Source organism: Halyomorpha halys, unplaced genomic scaffold (assembly GCF_000696795.3).
Source record: "Halyomorpha halys isolate HHAL.00 unplaced genomic scaffold, Hhal_1.1 Scaffold1015.1, whole genome shotgun sequence".
In the NCBI taxonomy this organism is placed as follows: Eukaryota; Metazoa; Arthropoda; class Insecta; order Hemiptera; family Pentatomidae; genus Halyomorpha; species Halyomorpha halys.
In genome coordinates this window covers 28,431-47,624 of record NW_027114980.1, presented here as the reverse complement: position 1 = coordinate 47,624, position 19,194 = coordinate 28,431, and the positions used below count along the sequence as shown (strand labels likewise).

Below are 19,194 nucleotides of genomic sequence, written 5' to 3'. Positions count from 1 at the left end.
ATTATATTTCCAAGATCGATATTTTTAATCTTTATTTTATAATTATAAATTATAAAATTAATTATATATTAACTTTCATTGCATGTTTATTAGTCCTTAACTATGAGGAATATTTAATTTTCTATTGTTTTGCTGGCTATATTTATTTATGCTATGATTGTCATAAAAATCTTTTATAATTCATTCTAATATTTAAAAATTTAAAATGTCTTATAGAATTCCTTTGAATTTAATTTACTTATCTGTATCAATACTGATACTAATTTCTCATTCACAGAACGAAGTCATGGAATCAGTGACAACAGTCACAGAAAAAAAGAAGAAAAAGAAAAGTCTTGGAGGTGAAGAGGGCGGAGAGGAGTCTGTGACAGTTACAAAGAAGAAAACAAAGAAATCAAAAAAAGCAGAAGGAAAAGAAAATCATATTTCCATCGTGAGTAAAATGTTATAAAATATTACTGTTTCTTGACATTTGTTTTTATCCTTTATCTATAATTTTGATGCTAACTGTGTGTATTGTGATTTGATATTTTGCTTTGTGTGACTAACATAACTGTACAAAAATAGATTCAAAATGGTCATAAAGAAGAGAAAGAAGGAAGTATTTCTCCATCATCGTTTGGAGTCGAAGATGATGATTTGTCAAATGTGTGTGTTAAAGACTTGGTAAGGTTTGATTACATATGTTATTCCTTTAGTATAATTTTTTTTCTCTTCAACTTTTGCTAGTTTGGTCTTTGGCATGAAAAAAATGTTTTGATAGTTGTTTGAAGCTTTTATTGTTGCTTTATTAGTAATCATTTTATTTTAATTGAGTCTTTTTTGTGCTTCAATGTTTTTATTTTTTATTATATTAAATATGCAACTATATCTTAATTACTAGTAACATATATTTCAAGTTCATATTTCAATCTCAAACATTGCCTTTAATGGTTTAAAATTATTTAGAAATATAAGGAATGTTTTATATAACATTTTCCAATATCTGTATATATTAGAAATTCAGTGTTTGCTTTAATCAATTAATTTTGGACAAATTATTTTGAGATAAAAAATATCTATCGCCTAATAACATTGAGGAAGATAAATATGATTATGGATCCACAGTTATGTGTATTCATTTGCATGTTATTTTTGATTTTATTTTGTTATCGTAATGAAGCATAATTATATTATGATATATGACAAATTTATAAACTTTGATTTATTTGAATATTAATTCAATTACCTGATACTGAACATTTCATGCTTACAGTCAAATAACTTTTATTTAATTTAGTTTAGTTCTACTCAAATAAATTTGATGAAAATTTTATGTTGGTTTAAGAAAAACAAAACTATAGGTTTTAGCATTTAGTTGTTAATAGACTTCCATAACTGTAGTGACCTTGTGGTAGTAATTATTAACCGTGTACTACAAACAAAGAGACACAATCCAAAATATACAGTTATGCAATATAAGTTAAGTAGTCCTTCTACCTGTTATCATATCGGCTGTTGATAAGGAACCTCCACTCGGCTAACATGTTCGTTCTTCCGTTAGCATGGTCCATTTTAAAGAGGTCTAAATCAACTCCCGATCTAGCTACTACAGACAGGGTGAGAACCAGCTTTAGCTCTTTATTTTGTTTACTTTTTTTTTTTTAATATAGTAATTGCCATTGGTCTAGAGAAATATTCTTAAAATCTTATCTTTCAGTTATCTTTGTTCTATTTCACTTTCAATTCTATTTTTTTAACAATTTCTGCAACCATTATTGAGTAATATTAAATTAAGGGAGGTTTGTTATTTTTTTTATTAGTGTACGGCCTTTTACAAGAGCTTAAATTATATCTTATTCAATTTACATTGTTAAAATTAAAAATGTTTTCTCATTTATTGCAATAATGCAAACAAAATATGGCCTGACAGGATGCTTAATTATCACTGTTTATTTTTTATAATAATTAAAAAACTTAAAATATCATAAATATATCCTCAATTAAATATCCTCCTCTAAATATACTTTTATTTAAATATTAATTTTTTTTTTATAAAATAATGTTCATATTTTAATCCATATTAGTTCTTGAATAGTCGCAATGCTGCGCAGAGCATGTAGAAATAATTAAGAGTGAACCACTTTATATTCAAAATATATTAGGTAAAAACTAAAACTTATTGAGTATTTTAAATAATATTTTCAAGTTGGTATTAAAAAGAATGTTCAATGTACTAACTCTTACTATGTTGTTCGGAATCTTTTATTTTACTGCTTTTATCAGATTTTGTTTTATTTATGTCTCAAACTTCTATTGCATGTGTTTTTGACTTTATGTAGAAATTAAACTACGTTAATGAAGCAAGCAAAAGCTTTAATGGAGAAACAAAAGCCACAACAGAGGTTCCCGTTCTTCCAGCTGTTCCCATCAGAGAGCTTGTAAGTATTAAATTCTAATTTCCAAGAACTATTTAAAGGAACAATACAAGTAGTAATTATTCAACAAGACTGGGCTATAACAAGTAATTCCTTATTACCTATGGATGGGGGGAAATGGTTTTATTCTAATAAATATACTCAATAGTAAACCCCAACCAAATAGAAGTTTTGAAATAAACATAGAAGGATTTTTATATAAATGGTTCAGACCTTAATCTCCTTTATGGTTTCATTCCTTAATAATTATCAGTTTCCCCTAGAATTCTGCAGACCTCTAAACCAAAATTTGAACCACGTGCAGACCAACACCACCCTGACTTAAGACTAAAGGAGGTTCCCCTCAGAAATTTTTTGAAAATTAGGTTGTTTAAAGGAATAATTTAGACACTTTTATTGTCCATTTATTTGTTTTAAAAAATTATTAACATTCTAAACTCAGTTTAGTTAAACAGCAAAACAGTCCTAACGACAATTCTTCCCAAGCAGTAAATGTGTTGCCATACCCCTCTCTTCCCCCCTCTCCCATGGACCACTCCTTAGTCGCACATAGACCACTAGTTGGGAACCACTGTTTTATGACAGTCAGATAACATTGAATGATAATGGAATCAGTGAAATGGATTTCTTAAAATAAGAAATTAACCTTGATAGTTTATTTGAAGTTTAACTTAAATGCTCAAGATCCTTTCCTATAAAAAAAACTCTTTGGAAACAATTTCACAGAACAAATGATCATAACTCTCGTGTAGGAGCAATATTGGGCAAGAAGTAATTCAATGATATTAATGTAATTTTTTGTGGGACAAATAAAATTACTGTTACAAATAAGTAGTTTTGATTGGACAGAGCAACTATTTGATAACGACTGTAATTTTAATTGTGATCCTCTAATAAAATTACTTAAGCCTAAGTAATCACAATTTCTAATTACATTTGAATGTGATTGTCATTACTTTTTGCCCAACACTGATTGGGACTGTAATTATTTGTTCCTGAATATGTTGCATATAATTTCCTACAGTACCATTGAATTTATTTTCAATGTTATTATTTTGTTGCTCATGGTGTTATTATAAGCTTTCATTAACTTTCCATTATTTAGGCTTATAATTAATGCTAAAATTAGTTATTTATGCTTTAATTAAAGATTTTATACCGTGTTAAAGTTTGTTATTTAAATGTAAAATTTATTAATGAATATTTTTTAAATCTGGTCTTCAATTTTTTTTTATTTAAATAAAAAAATGTAATATTTAGAAAAGGACACTGAATTTTATCTATTATTCATGTAGTGAATAAATTATGACAATTTATTTTTATAAATTTTTAAATTCATAATTGGGTGGTAAAGGAGTTTTTCATTATTAAGTTCTAAAAGAGGTTTTTCTTAACACCTATCTTAGATAAACATTTTTTACTTAATTTTAAGTTGTATTTTTTGTTCCTGAAAATTGAGGAACTTTGAAATTTGAGCAGAGACAAAACAAAGAGAAATTAGATTAAAAAATACATAGATTTTGTTTCTTAAAATCATTCTTTTTCTTAGTGCATTTTTTAGATTTAAATAAAATAAATGTTGAAGTCTAGCTTTTAATGACACCGCTTCTATGCTTTTTATTGCTGCATTTTATTTAAGAAACAAAAACAATTTCTTTATTTTTTCATTTAATGTTAATTTTAACAATCAGTCATTCATTTTAACAAAATAATTATAATTTTAGATCATTTAAGCTTAAAATTCATTAGGCAAATAAATAAATTGAAAGATAAGTTATTATTATCAGATACTTTATTTCTCTCTTTCCCCTGCTTTTTTGGCTTCTTATAATAGTCAACATAACTTTTCACTTATGATTGAAAATGAAAACTGGTTAAGGTTAATCTAGTATCTAAAAATGATGATATCTATTACACAGTGTAAGTATCTTCAGTCCGTAACTATTGCATGGAATTTGTGTATTATAACATCTTTTTTTTAAATGGAAATTTCAGAGACGAAGTTTTGGTGATTTACATAAAGCATGTGAGAATACTGAACCAATTCAGACTGATAATGTGGTTAATGAAAAACACATGGTAAGATTCACTTGATTGTTTTATGTTCACTCTTTAGTTTTGATTTTTTAACTAATACTAATTTAACTAAAACAATGTAATCCCTTAATGTATTTTTGTTACTTACTGTGGATTGCATGATATGGTTTAAGGATAAAATATTTGTAGTGCTAATAAGCCTTTTAAGATTCTTTTTTTCTAATATAATTGTGTTAAAAAGTTCAATCACTACACTTATCACATACAGTTATACACTTATATATAGGGTATTCAAAAATGAAGTTTTCCATCTTGTATACGTTAATTTCCTTATCTGTGATTATTTATCATTAGTAAGTCTATTGAAATATTTATTTTTGAGTGCAGTGGTTGATTTCTTGTTATGTCTAACCAAATGGTTGTATTAGCGGGCAAGGTCTCTTGGAGATTTGACACGAATCGACAATCAGCGAAAAATAGTGACTGGTGTGAATGTCAAGGAATTGGTAAGGAATGATAATGCCTTAATTCATTAACCTGGTGATGGAGACCATTACATATAAAGTTGTATTTCTTCAGTAGTTTCCTATTTTCCTGGGTTATTTGTTTATTAGAAATTTTCCTTAAATATTTATATATTGCAAATAGATACCAGATGAATATATTCCTCATGATCTATAAGCTAAGCTTAATTTTTTGTAAACTTTATGATATCTTGTGTAGTGAAAAATTGATAAAATAGTTTAATAATACCTCTGCTTACATTAGTTACCTAGCTTAACCTTTATAGTTGGTACAATACTAGATGAATCCATTTGCTTCTTAAACCTTTTTAGGCACTTCCCTATTTTATTTGGCACATTAGAAATTTTGTAATACAATAAAACCTTGATTATCAGGAGCTTATTAGTTTGTTCCCAATAAACTGATCTTTGTTCCTACTTTCCAGATCCTACTTTTTTTAACTATGACTAGTTGTTGAACTTTTATGTAAATAATGAATGGTTAGAATCACTTTAAAAAGTTTGAACATTGAGTTTGATGTTTCTTTCTGAACTTTCTTAAATAAAAGAATTATAGTTTTCGGTCAGAAATTTATAGTTTTGATATGATTCAATTTATGTGTTTTACTGTCTGAAGAATCAAATATGAGTTACTTGAGTGAATATCAAGAAATAAATAAGGGTCAGAAACATTATGGCATTGCCAACTCACATTTAACTTCCTAACTCACCATTCACTGATAAAAGGGTAGGAATTCTTTATTTATTGTTTCACAGTTTATTGTAATAAAATAAATATTGTTTAACAAATTATTTTAATCTCTGCACTATTCTTAAATAAAACAAAATGAAAGGTTTTCAAAATATAGAGTAATTATATTAACAATGCAATACTAGTATCAAATATCAACCCTCCATTCAATGTATGATTATTTTTTTACCTTAGTGGACCATGGGTAATTTATACCATCCACAGAAAAACTACAGAAGTTTTACTAATTTTTCCTTAACACATTTATGCTCGCTTATAATTTTCATTTATTATTCTGTTATTTGGTATATTTTCATGACTGATTTTTAATTCATATTTTCTATTTTTTTCACTAATTTTCTGTATATTACTTCAGTAAAATCTTAGTGAATATATATTAAGACCCAAGAATGCATTAAAAAGCTTTATTACTGGCTCAAAGTGGTTAGATATTATATAATCAAATTTTTTCAAAACTAAAATCTTATAACAGATATTGGTTACTAAAATTTACAGACATAGTTTTAAATATCCTATATCCTATACTTCCTAAAGATTTTAGAACTCCTCGCTAACGACCTGATGCTGACCCACAAGGACACACTTTTTCTCAATTGTAACCTACTCGGTTACTTTTTAAAAATTTACAAATTTATTCAATTTAACCAACAATTTCAGAAATAATGATAACAAATTAATAATTATGTAAGTATAAACCTTGTGAAATCTAATTTTTTTTTTCTTTTCTTTCCATTTAGGACATTTTTTTTTAATCACTATTTTATTCGCTTTTTGTTTTATTTGTTTATCCAAATGTGTATTTATCGTTAATGAAATGCATGTTGAGTAGCTGTTTCTTTCAAACCTCAACCTTCCATTTTTTACCTGATAAATCAAGGTTTTACTGTACATGAGTTACTTATTTTTAATTATTATTGAATGAAAAATATTAGTGCATGCATAAGTTTTTTAATATTTCATTTGGCCATGGCTGAATTGTTTTTTTATAATTGTGTTTATTTAAGGGTTTATAATAATATTCATGCATGTGTTCATGTGCGTTAACTATAACTGCATGCAGGCTGCGCAATACTGGAGGACTGTCTCAGTTGAGAACAATACCAACGAAAAGGAAAGAAGGATTGGCCGATTGGATGTAAGTTGATGTTAGTGCTTGCTTTTTGTACATTTTGCTTTTTGTGCTATTCTAAGCATGTGTATTCTAGATGGGAAGCTCATTAAGCATCTGAATGGGAGTTTTATTATTAACCTAATATTGATTAAAACTTGTATTTCTCTTTAGCATCCTATATTAGAGAGATGTTTTAATCTTATATTCACTTTATACCAACTTTATAAACTATGTATACTTCTGTTATTTTCAAAATGAATCACAATTTTAAAAGGTATTTTGTTTTATGTCTAGCATACATACAAAGTCTAAGAGATTCATCCTTATAATGTTCATATCTTATTAGCATATTAATTATATCTTCTGGTTGGGACCCTAATTATCTTTCTTTATACTTATAGTTACAGGCACGTGCGGGTTGGGATGTAGATCCCAGCGCTCTTGGTTCGGAAAATTGTGAGTTCGATTCCCACCTCGAGTTATTGATATTTATTTTTTGGCGGTCCTGAAAAATGAATCTTGACACTCCCACCTTGATTAGTATGGAGCAGCAACTCTGGTAGCCGCCAGAGGTTGGGAAAAAGGACTACTAGGCTCACTTGCTGGACTTGTTCCCCCCACCAAATACCAGGATCAGTACCAGTACTTAAAGTTACAAGAAATGGTATTACATCAGTTAATTTTCTGAGTGATGGTGATTCTCCAGTACACATTATGTTTATATTTTATATAAATTAATAAAGTTTAGACCTCCTTTAGCAGAATTTACAAGAAGGATCTGTATTATACTACAGCACTCCAGTTTCAGGTGTCCATCAAGGACACTTTTATCTGTTTCTCCTGTGTCATGGCTTTCTTCAGAATCTCAGACTCATTCAGTATGATATCAATAGAATTTGCCACTGGGCTGAGGTAAAAATAAGTTGTAGTTGAATGTTGGAAAAACTGAAGCCTCCCTCATTTCCTCCAAACCCTTCTTACACTCTCTTTCTTATTATCATTTACTGCCTCCTTGGAGCCCCCTGACTCGCTCCTTCATCTGGGGAAGGTGATCGTAGGGTGTGTACTGTAGTTGATGTTTAATTTAGTGTATGATGTACTGTTTGAGTGTCAGGATTTTTGTTCCCCAAACTGGATAATCAGGTGCTTAAAGTGTACTGGGCACTCCTAAACCTAAATATATTTACGTACGTAAAAATAAATAATGTTGAATACTTGCTTAAAATCTGTTTGGATCTCTCAGGTTGATTTTTGTTTCACATTGCAAATCATGATGCTGATTCCAAAATCTCCTAAGTATGGTCACATGGTACACTGTAGTTAAAAAATGTTTTGAATTAAGGTCACGATATACAGTGCAAATGCAATATCAAAAAAAAATTGTTAATTATTGAATTCCTTTTCTACTTTTTTTTTAACTCATCTAATCATTTTAAAAACTTTTTCATGTTTATTTAATGATGATAATTTCATTGTTTCTTTATATACCTTATATATACATATGATTTTTTTTTAATTCACAGGGTTATTTTAATTTGGAAAGATATATTTTAAATCCTTCTTCAACCTATTATGAATTTTTCTTATTTTCTAGAAATCAAGCTTCAGTAAATTCGATCAACTCAGCAAAAAAACAGTGCTCCATGTGCGGTCATCAGATCCAGCAAAAGCACAAAAAACATTCAGTCAGGTAAATTTATTATACAATAAATTTATAAAAATAGAAATTTGTTTAATTACTGATGTCCTAGTAAACAATTTTATTTTAGTTTATTTTGTTTAAAATGAGATAATTTTAATTGTTTTGTGTTAAGCCACAGAATTCTGAAACTTATCTAGAAGGTTTAGTGTATAATCATTCCTGAAAAGAGATCTATTGCATCTACTTTGAATGTTTTTTCTAGTTCAGATATTTTTATATCATCGTGTATCATGATGAGTAAGCATTACTTCTTCTTCTTATACACTACCTCTGCTTCTTTGTTGTTCATATTCTAAATTCAAACACAATAAATCTCTATTATTGAACTAGGAAAATGTTTTCGTAAGCTGTTTGATTATTTTCCTTTTTTCAATATAAAAATTGAACAAACTCTTAAAACAAACTCTAAATGTTAGCTTAGCTGATACATGAATAGGAAGAATGAATAAATAATGTTCCAGAAAGTTTTTGGTCATGTCTGGTTTAATTACTATTCTACTCCATGTTTATATTTATTTATTTATTTATTGGGGGGGAGAGGAGTTAAATCATCCAAAAAGATTAATAATACTTTCATTGTTTTTGGAAGATTATTAGTTGACCATGTAGGAAGATGATGCGGGAAGTGGTACAAATATAGTAGAAAAACTATTTAATAGTAATCAACACTTCATCCCACTTTTCTTAGTCTAGAAAGAAGAGTGATAAAGAATAACAAATAAATAGTCTTTCTGCTATTTTTGTACCTTTCTTGACCCCTACCCAGACCATCTTTCTACTTTCGTTGGTTTTTCCATGAGTTTTTCAGTATTTTATTCTGAAATTTTGCTCAGTTCATAAGATAATTATGTATAACTAGCTGATCCAGAAAATACTTGCTATTGCTACATTTGAGGATGTATATAAATTTAATGATCACAATTGATAGTTTGATATAAATTATTGTTATTTAGTTAAAATTAAACATTTAGGTACTATTATGATTTTGTAACAAAAATTGTACCAATATATGCAATGATATTCGGTTTTAGCTCCTTAAGAGATCTTTAAGGCAATCATTAATATTTTTCTCTTATTCTTCAGAAAGAGACAAATCTGCTCGCTCTGTTAGTACTATATAAGTATATTAGTACTATATTGAAACAATTGATACCGACTGACATATCAAAGTGTGGTAAAATATTTTTCAGGAGTGAAACTAAGTTGATATTCATTTTTTGCACTTCGAAAAACCCTTAAATACAAATTTTCAAAAATCATTAGAAAAAACTTTAACCCTACTCAACCAATCTTTGTCAATTTTGGCATTAGTTTAAGGATTTATAAACTGCTCCAAAGGGCATGAACCAGATCTAATTAAACAAATTAGAACCATAGAAATAAAAGGTATTAAAAGATATTTGAAACCCACATTTTGCCCTTATAAGGGCATTAAATCTAATTTTTGTTAATGTAGGTCGAAATAGCATGCATTCAGCTTTCCAACTGTTATATTGACATAGGAATTGCATAAAATGCAGGAGTATAATGAACGATTATATGAAAAATGGAAATCTTGAGAAAAATTTTTTATTCTTTGAAATAAATTAAGTTGAAAAATTTCTAGTTTTTAATTTCTATGAACAATGGTATTCAGGAGTTTGAAATGACACTAAAAACGAAGATGATTTGCTTTTCCTAAAAACATTTGTTGACTTACTTCACTCCAAGCCACATTATGTTTGTTTCATTTTTTGTGAATATAATATTGTTTAATGGATTCAGTAATATTATTTTCTTATTCTACCAAAAGAGACTAATTGATTGCTATAAAATAATAGTGAAAATAATGTAAATTTTCTGAGCTAAAAACCAAAAACACTTAATTTTATTCATAATTTTTTTTTCTACCTGAGAACTCGGGGATTTTAGTATTTTTAAATCTTCCTATGGTGAAAGGAGGGAACATTAAAAAAAGAAAAACAGCATGTAAATCGGTCCTGTAATTCAAAAGTTTATTGTGGACAAAGATTCGTCCATTCCCTTTTATATATTGTAATATCCTCTTTTATGATTAAATAGTTATTTTTTATATATAAATGATTTTTAGTATGTTTTATGTTATGTATCATTTCAGTATTGTTTATGTGTAGTATTAAACCTAAAAGCAAGCTAACCAATTTCCATCAATAAAATATGCAGTCACTAAAGATATCGTTCAATACCAAGATGTGGATGCGTGTCCTTCCAAAAGTCTGTTGAATCGTGGCCATGTTGAGCAGATTCAAATATTTTAAAAACTTTATTTAACTTCCTATCATAATTGTAGTTACATTAAATTTAAGAAGAAATGAAAGTTAAGAATAAGTATTAAAGAAAATAATTCATAAAGGAAATCATAAGAAAAAACTCAATTTTAAAAGTGTTATTAAAGAGAAGTGTTCTGATTGCCTAGAAGCCGCCCTGAGATTAAGAGTCTATAATATTATGAAAAAGAAATTTATTCAATCATGCTGCCCAAATACATCGGGTTGCTACATTACACAGCATACTGATCAATCCGTTATCGGACATATATAAATTTATAAATTACATTTTTTTGATATGATACAATATAATAGAAAGATAACATTTTTTTTTTTTTAACATTCAATGCCAAACCGATTTCTTTGAGCGTCCTCTGTACGCTATCAATAACTCTTTCCGCAGCAACCTTGTCACATGCTGAAACCGCATGGTCATCCGCGAACCCTGTGAGGACCACACAACCTTGGTCACTATTTAGCTTATATCCATATTTACTTATGAAGCTTTGCTCACACAGGTCGCGGTATAGATGGTCTATAGCCAGGTTGAATAGCGAAGACGACAAGGGGCCGCCTTGAGGTACTCCACGCTTTACTCTGATTTGGCTTGTTGAGTGGGCACCTACATTGATTTTGATGTTATTTGTTGTAAGGAGAGCTGAAATCACATTTCTAAGATCCGGCGACACACCCCTCACCTTCAGTGATAATTAAAAATAAAAATTCTCATATTTATTTAATATTTAATCTTTTTATTTGACCTTGTCATCTTCAAAACTGTACTTTAATTATGAGAATAAGTAAAAAATAACAATTTTCCTTTATATTTACTTTAAATAATTTTTGAATATTACAATATATAGATTGATTTTCTTATTGTCTTTATCTGAATTCTAATGTTTTTATTGACTTAACTTTATGTGATATATAAGGTACAAAAATAGGAAATAGAGCTTTAACATTTATAAAATATTTTTCGTTTCTAAAAGAGATATTACATATAAGGACACTTTGTTCAACTTGGTAGGTAGTTATTTGGTCACAATTCTGTCGAATAGATTTAATTTAGATAAAATGGATATTACTTTTATTTTATAGCAAAATTTTAAATTTTGTTTCTAGGGTACTACTGATGGACAAGTAACTGCAATGTGCAAGGCTTGTGAAAAAGCAGTGTTTGCCATGGAACAGATCAAAGCAGAACGGGCAGTTTGGCACAAAAACTGTTTCCGCTGTCATACATGCAACAAACAACTAACGTATGTTATATTTTTAAAATTAATTTCCTTACATGAAATGATTTTGTTTTTGAATAGCTGCATCTTTGAGTTATTAAATTAGTATATATGTATACATAGTTGACCGTAAAAATTGATATATAAGAAGATGGTCAGGGTTGCGGTAAAAAGAGAAACAAAAATAGTTTACAACTATTAAATTATTAATTTGGATTATACATACCTTGAAGTAATAAAATAGTGCTATTTTATTTATTTATTTAATTTTCTAATGAAATTTATTGTTATTTAGGGTTGATATTTATCAAAGTCATGAAGGTGAATTATATTGCAAACCTCATTTTCGAGAGTTGTTCAAACCAAAAGTGGTGTTGGACGAAGAAGAACCCGGTAAGTTATTTATTTTGAAATTATATTTATTTAGAATTAAAGCCCATTATTTAATTTCATACCTCCATTAGTGAACTGATTGAGCTTGTTAACTATCCTTAAATAAGAACTGACATTATTTGTTAAATTTAAAAGTAGAAGTACTTATATTCTTGATTTAAAAGCATTTGTTTATCCAGAAGTTCTCTAAAATATGATAAGTAGCTCAATTTTTTTTGTTGCTGTTTTATTATATAAAACATATTATTACTGTCAGGGTCAACCTTAGCTGTTGTGAGGTCTTGTGTAAACCTTTTTAAAGTATCTGCTAGTTACAAAATGTGGGAATATGTTAGGAATTTTGTATTGTTGGGAAAAATGTCCGAAATTCACTGTAAATATAAGACAAAATCATCAATTTTTTTTTTTCTTCATTTCTTTTTTTTTATTTATAGAAAATATTTATCTTGAAGTGCCTTGGTGTCTAATTACAGTTCTTTGGTATATGAATGCTTTAGACGGATTTTATGTCTTAATGGTAAGAACGATAATAAAGGTTTGAAGAAAAATTGACTGTTTTTAGGAATGCTCTCCTGAGGATATCAATTTTTAAAATTGGTTGACACTATGGTGTCTACTTAGTACCTACGACCTGGGCCCTGTTTCATAATGAAAGCTAATAGTATTAGTTCAAAATACAAGTATACAAACAACGTGTTAATTACATTAATACTTTTTTTTTTCATAATAGGGATGACTATTTGTAATATTACAGGAGTTAAAAAGTACTAAAGTACAAGTAACTATTGTATAAGTCAGTGTAATTGTTTAATTGTAATTAAGTTAAATTGACAAGACTAACAGTATTAGTTTGTACTTTATTATGAAACAGGGCCCTGCTTTACCTATACGCTTGCCTAAGGCTGACCCTTTCTGTTGTATTCATTAGAAAAATGTTTAACTAGCTACAAGTATCTTTTCACTTCTAAGTGTGAATATATTTGAGTTAAAAAAAGATCATTGGTTTGTCATTGATTATAATTGTTTTTTACAAGAAACAAAAACCTGATTTATTTATTAGAGACATAAGAATTTACCTATTTCATATGGAAAAGTGGGGAAATTTTTCATAGCTTATAGATTCCATGATTCAGCTGAACTAAATTTTTGTTGAAAAGCATATATGAACATTGATTGTTTTTATTAGTGAGACGTCGTAAACCAGAAATGATAATAAGAGAAAATCAACCTCTTGAGTTGCCTCCTGAAGTTGTCAGAGGTATTTAAAGTGTATTTATATAAATAAAGGCATTAAAGTTTTGCTTTTATTAACTGAAGAGGAGTTTTGTTATTTCTCTTTACTGTGATATTTAACTAATCACTTAATACAAATAATTAGCATGATATTAATTTGTTTGTTTAAAAACAAGTTTATTTTTTTGAAGTTTGGTTATTGCATGTATTTATGTTGTTATTTTTTTTTTTATTTACTTAACTGTGAAATTTTTTTACTGAGGTTTTATCTGAAAATGATTTCAGAACTGCTGTGTCCAAAATCACTGTTGTGAATTCATTAAAATTTATGGTTTCCTTTAAAAACAGCATGGTTTTTATAGGTTTGCCAAGTCATCAAAAGTGATTCCTTCCCTATTAAATTTGGTTTTATGCAAATAAGAAATATTTGTACCATTTTAATTTGATCTAAATTGGTGAGGTTGTTCGAAAGTTCCCTCTCTTCCTTGGAGAGTGGTTGGGCTGATTTAAACCTACTTTATTTCTAATCAGTGAGGGTGAGAAACGTTACCTAGAATCTTCTGAGGGACCACAACTGCTCCTCGTTTTTTTACTGTCAGATACCTGTCCGATTTTATCTAGCATTTCTCTTTAGGTGAGACGAAAAACTCTGATAAATGTTTTCTTCTGATTGCAATCAATAAAGTCATCACTTTTAAGCTGAACGTGTTTCCTACTAAACGGAGACATGAAGTGCTAGAATTGACTTTCTCAGTATTTAGCAAATACTCCTGAACTGAGATGTGAACCACCTAATCTTTATTGATATTACAATTTTCATGCCTGCCAATTTTTTGTTAAGAAAAATTTTTTATAATTTTTCGGGACCTATCACTTTTTGGTTGTCATAGATGTAGATTGTCCAGTATTGAAGATTTTTGAAACTCTTTTATCTCCAGCTTGTCTCTGTAGTGATAAATTGATTCTTATTACATTATGAATGGGTAGGAGGAGGGAGGGAGAGATGAGTTGGCATCCCAAGGGTGGTTTTAATCATTGGAAAAAATACAAAACTATTTATTTAATTTTCCTACTTTGCTTCAATATAAAACATTGGAAACGGATTACACTAAACATTAACTGTAGAAACTTGATTATACATAGTGAATATACAGATAGTAGTAACCCTTGTTTTTTTAAGCTTATTAACTCCAGAAAATATAAAATGGGTTTGGAATAACAACCAACAACAATGCTATGCAGAAACATTGCTTTGCAGAAATTTCTATGGAACAAGGTTAAAATGTATCATGGGTCTTAATTAATTATTTTTAATATTGCATAACAATCTTCATCCTCATTGACAATTATTATATAATTTTTATAATCAAATGATCTATTTACAGTTTAACATATTTTAATTAACATACATATAATATATTTTTTTCTTAGAATCCATTACTTTAACATTAAAGAATCATCATGTTTTAGAAAAATAGTATTTGTTGTTCCTTTTTATTTGCAATATTGGTTTAAAAAATTTGTATTGTTCGCTGATACATGTTTTATCATTATTAATTTTAATTTAAAATATTTTTCTGTATCTTTGATATCAAAGAACTCTGTTGTAAGATAGACATGAGCATTTTTCCCAGCCATAGGTGCCTCAGGTTAATTAGAGCAGACTGAGGGGTATCCTTTCACACCTGAGTTGCTCTTTTCACTCCCTTGCACAGGATAAATGAGAGATATCGTCAGGCTCAATTATTTTTTCTTTTCTTTTTTTTTCTTTCCCTTTTCATTAGTAGCCTGACAGACAGTAATTGGTCTCCAACTTAGTCTTACCAATGGTTCTGTTGAGTGATGTTGTTACCTTCTTTAACTCAGGTATGATACCTGCTGTACAGTGCTAATTATGTTAAAAATTTAAGAGTATTTTGTACGTAATTTCCAAAACATTTATTTTTAGAATTGTTGCTAGTTTCAAAATTGTATTAATTGTCAGATCACTCTTAATTTTGATGTGTGTACTCAATATAAAAAGTTTGTTATGCACTTATTTATTATTAAATGCTATTTAATATGCATTTATTATTAAATGCTATGTAACTGGTAACCCTATTTTTATTTTCTGATCTGTAAAAATTTGCTATATTAAAACATCTTCAAATATATTTGGACCTTCTGTGTGTTAGTTATTTACTCTATTGACAAGAAAAATGAGTTTAATGTTCATTATTCAATCATAAAATATGATTTTTATAATCAATTATTAGTTGTCTTGCGAGAACTGAAATGTTTAAAATTACAAGATTATTCATTAATTGGGCAAAATTTCAAGAATACTTCAATCTTTGACTCTTTTCCTCAGAAAAACTGTAATTTTGATTTGACCATTTACTTAATGGTGTTTCAAATCTAATTTTCCTTCATAAAGAAGTATCTTGAACTAGGTTAATGAATGATATTTTGTATAGCAAAAGTTTTTTTTATTATTATTTCTGTCTTAAGAAAAAACTAATAAAATGAAAATAAAATTACAGCCAGTGACAAGCCTGATCTTGGATTGGAAGAACTGGGACAACTTAACGTGAAGTCTCGATTCCAAGTCTTTGAGAAGCATGATCAAACTGATGGAGAGCTGGAACGGTCACCTACCACCGTTAGCGTCAAGCGTTCCTCATCTATCCTCAGTAAATTAGCAAAGTAAGTTACTGATTAATATTGTTAAGGTTTTTTTTTTCAAGCAAATTAATGCCCACATGTTTTTAGATATTCTTATTAAGTGCTCTCTCTGAATCATAATTCTATGAAAGAAACATGACTTCGAAAAACAGCTAAGGAGCCAAACTTTCTAGTTTGCACTTGGAATAAATTTTCAGATTTTTAAACAATAAAATATTAACTCTTCTTTTTCTCAATTCTTACAATATTTACTCCTTGTATTTAATTATTGCTTTATTGTAATCCTCTAACATAGTATAATTAATTAAATATTATAGTTAGTTATATTTTTATTGAGATTAGCCCCTTAGAATAGAAACTCTACATGAATTTCTCATACTATTTGCACATCAAAACAGTGCTTTTGATAAATTAAAATAAATTAGTCTAGGCTGATTATATGGAACATTTTTTCAATGTTTTTAAAGAAATTTTTAATGATTTATACCTGTGGTCCTAGAGCTGCTATAGTATTTGTTTTTAATTAGTGGGTGAAAAAGGCTTTATTTTAATCAGGTTATTTGAATATATTAATAAATATATGTCTATCATTTTTCTATATTGGTTTGGTTGAATGTCCACTATAATTTCTCAGAAATAATCCTGCATATATTTTAACTTTATCTAAGTTTTCAATTTTGTTTCTTGATTTTAATAATTGGTTAATAGCATTACTGTTATTTCATAAATACTATGCATATACATATATAATTTATTCCCAACTAGCGCAGCAACCTACATAGTGAGTCAAGGAGGTGGTTATGTCTTGTGTTGCTATTAGTGTAAGGTTTAGGGTTCTACTCAATCTTATATTTGCAGGTACATTACCGCTTATAGTTGCCGGTACATGCTTCCAAGCTTAATCTCCTGGCCCTGCAATGCACGCCAATGGGAAAGGCTGTCCACCTAATGGACCACCTTTACCCAATATTCATTTCCTTCCAACACTATCCAATTATTTCCAATAAAACTCAACCATGATAAGAGTTTCTCTCTTTCTGTATTTTATCATTACATTTTTACTTTAGTAATTTTTATTGTAATATCTCTTAAGTTGTGTATTTTAGATGGAAATATTTTTATTTTCTGTCTTGAAAAATCCTGAATTATTCGAGATCTTACTTCCATTCCTCCTTAAAGGATGATTCCTAAGTTTTATATTTGTAGGAAACAGTTTTGTAATAAACTTTAATTAAAAAAAAAAAAAAAAATGATTTAGGAAGTAATTATTCCTTGCAAAGTGGTTGTTTCTCCTGAAATAGTGAAGGCATTTTAAAGGAAGAAAAGTAAATAAAAATTGGTAGTAAAATACAAAAATGATTTGTTTATTATTAGAGGATATCACATAAAATATTATTATTATCATATTAAATCTGAATATAGATATGTTAAACCAGTAATACTTCTCTTACTATGTAGATGCCATTCTTCATTTATTCTTCTTAATAACTTTAAATTTATACTAACCTATGTATGAAATATATAAGCGTTTCATTAACCATCTTTCATTGTTAACAGTGATAAAAAAATGGATGAAGATAAACTATAAAAGAATTTGATATTTGAGGAGTTTTGTATCAAAACTTAATATAGCAGTAATGTCGATTCCCCCGATAAAAATTAGCTGCCTGTAAGCTTGGAAATACCTGTTTTCAATGAGAAATACCCAGTAATGCTTAAACTGATTCCTGCTTCTGGAGAATTAGAGACGTCATGAGGTGTTGGCTCAATGATTTTTGAAAAATTGAGTTAGATCAGATCTATGTTAGAACATAGTAATGCAATGATCATTGTATTGTATAATACAAGGCATATTGAATAAAAGATATTTTTTAAAAAGCAAGTTTAACAAAACAGCTCAGGGGCCCAAGATAATATCCATCCCGGTTATTCTCATAATGAACCGTACCACCTTTGAGGCTCTAGATAGCAAATAGCTGAGAGGAGTATATCCCTAGCCTGATTCTGAAATATTTGTTTTATTTCAAAATTATGTATTTCTTAGTTCTTTGTCATAAGTATTATTTATTTGTTTTAAGAGCCACTTAATTTAAGACCAAGGCCTAAAATATCTTGAAGTTAGAGGTAAAAGTGATGTTGACAAAACTCAAAATTTTCTCATCACTTTTACCATCAACCTTATATGTAACATATATGAAGTTTAAAATCATACCACAATAATGGTCACTACAACAGAAAAAGTTATGTGTTTTTACTATTTAAAGTTATTATATTTTTTCTTCATTGCTTTTTTTATTTTGTGTTTGTAGATTTCAAAAGAAAGGCATGGACATTGGCGTGACCGATGATTCACTAAATGGTTTTGTGTATGTGGAATCTTCTTCCAGTGAAGAAGAAGAAGAAGATGAAGAAGACGAGGAGGGTATTAATTTTATTTATATCTTTCAGTTATATAGATATTTATAGATACATAATCCCATTTATGATTGTAGGCTATGTATATTTATACTCGCTTTAAACTACATTAAGAATATAAAATGCTAAAATTTGTAATCCTTTGTTGGGTTTGCCGTATTTTTTCTATGAATTTCCTTCACTATTGATTCATTGTGTTCGATTGAGTGAAGAATATTGCTCTGTAAAGGGTTATATTATTAATTTTATTTCAAATCAAAGATTTATCCTAGGCATTTAATGTGTATCCATCTGATTTTGTTTTTATATGTATCATATTATTGAGTTAGAGGTAAATGTGATCAAGTGACACTAAAAAAAATATCATTCGATAACTTTTACCACCAACCTCCATAATACCAGGTCATTCAAAAAGTCCTGTCGTTTT

At 28.3% G+C, this 19,194-nt stretch overlaps 1 protein-coding gene across 24 annotated transcripts in view; it reads left to right on the top strand.

Moving 5' to 3' along the window:
- LOC106687821 (F-actin-monooxygenase MICAL3) overlaps positions 1 to 19,194 on the top strand; it is a 207,907-nt gene that overhangs the window by 161,525 nt on the left and 27,188 nt on the right. For 16 of the 24 annotated variants that reach the window (XR_010844709.1, XM_067052066.1, XM_067052074.1 and 13 more), the window contains 12 exons: positions 278 to 433; positions 568 to 666; positions 2,322 to 2,420; positions 4,413 to 4,496; positions 4,883 to 4,960; positions 6,790 to 6,864; positions 8,435 to 8,530; positions 11,950 to 12,086; positions 12,358 to 12,455; positions 13,642 to 13,713; positions 16,211 to 16,373; positions 18,662 to 18,774. Coding sequence is in view for 23 of the 24 variants with exons in the window: in XM_067052066.1 (XP_066908167.1) it covers positions 278 to 433; positions 568 to 666; positions 2,322 to 2,420; positions 4,413 to 4,496; positions 4,883 to 4,960; positions 6,790 to 6,864; positions 8,435 to 8,530; positions 11,950 to 12,086; positions 12,358 to 12,455; positions 13,642 to 13,713; positions 16,211 to 16,373; positions 18,662 to 18,774 (1,270 nt within the window). In the remaining variant the exon portion in view is untranslated. The remainder of the gene's footprint in view (positions 1 to 277; positions 434 to 567; positions 667 to 2,321; positions 2,421 to 4,412; positions 4,497 to 4,882; positions 4,961 to 6,789; positions 6,865 to 8,434; positions 8,531 to 11,949; positions 12,087 to 12,357; positions 12,456 to 13,641; positions 13,714 to 16,210; positions 16,374 to 18,661; positions 18,775 to 19,194) is intronic. The other 8 variants (XM_067052068.1, XM_067052058.1, XM_067052061.1 and 5 more) reach the window with 7 other exon arrangements.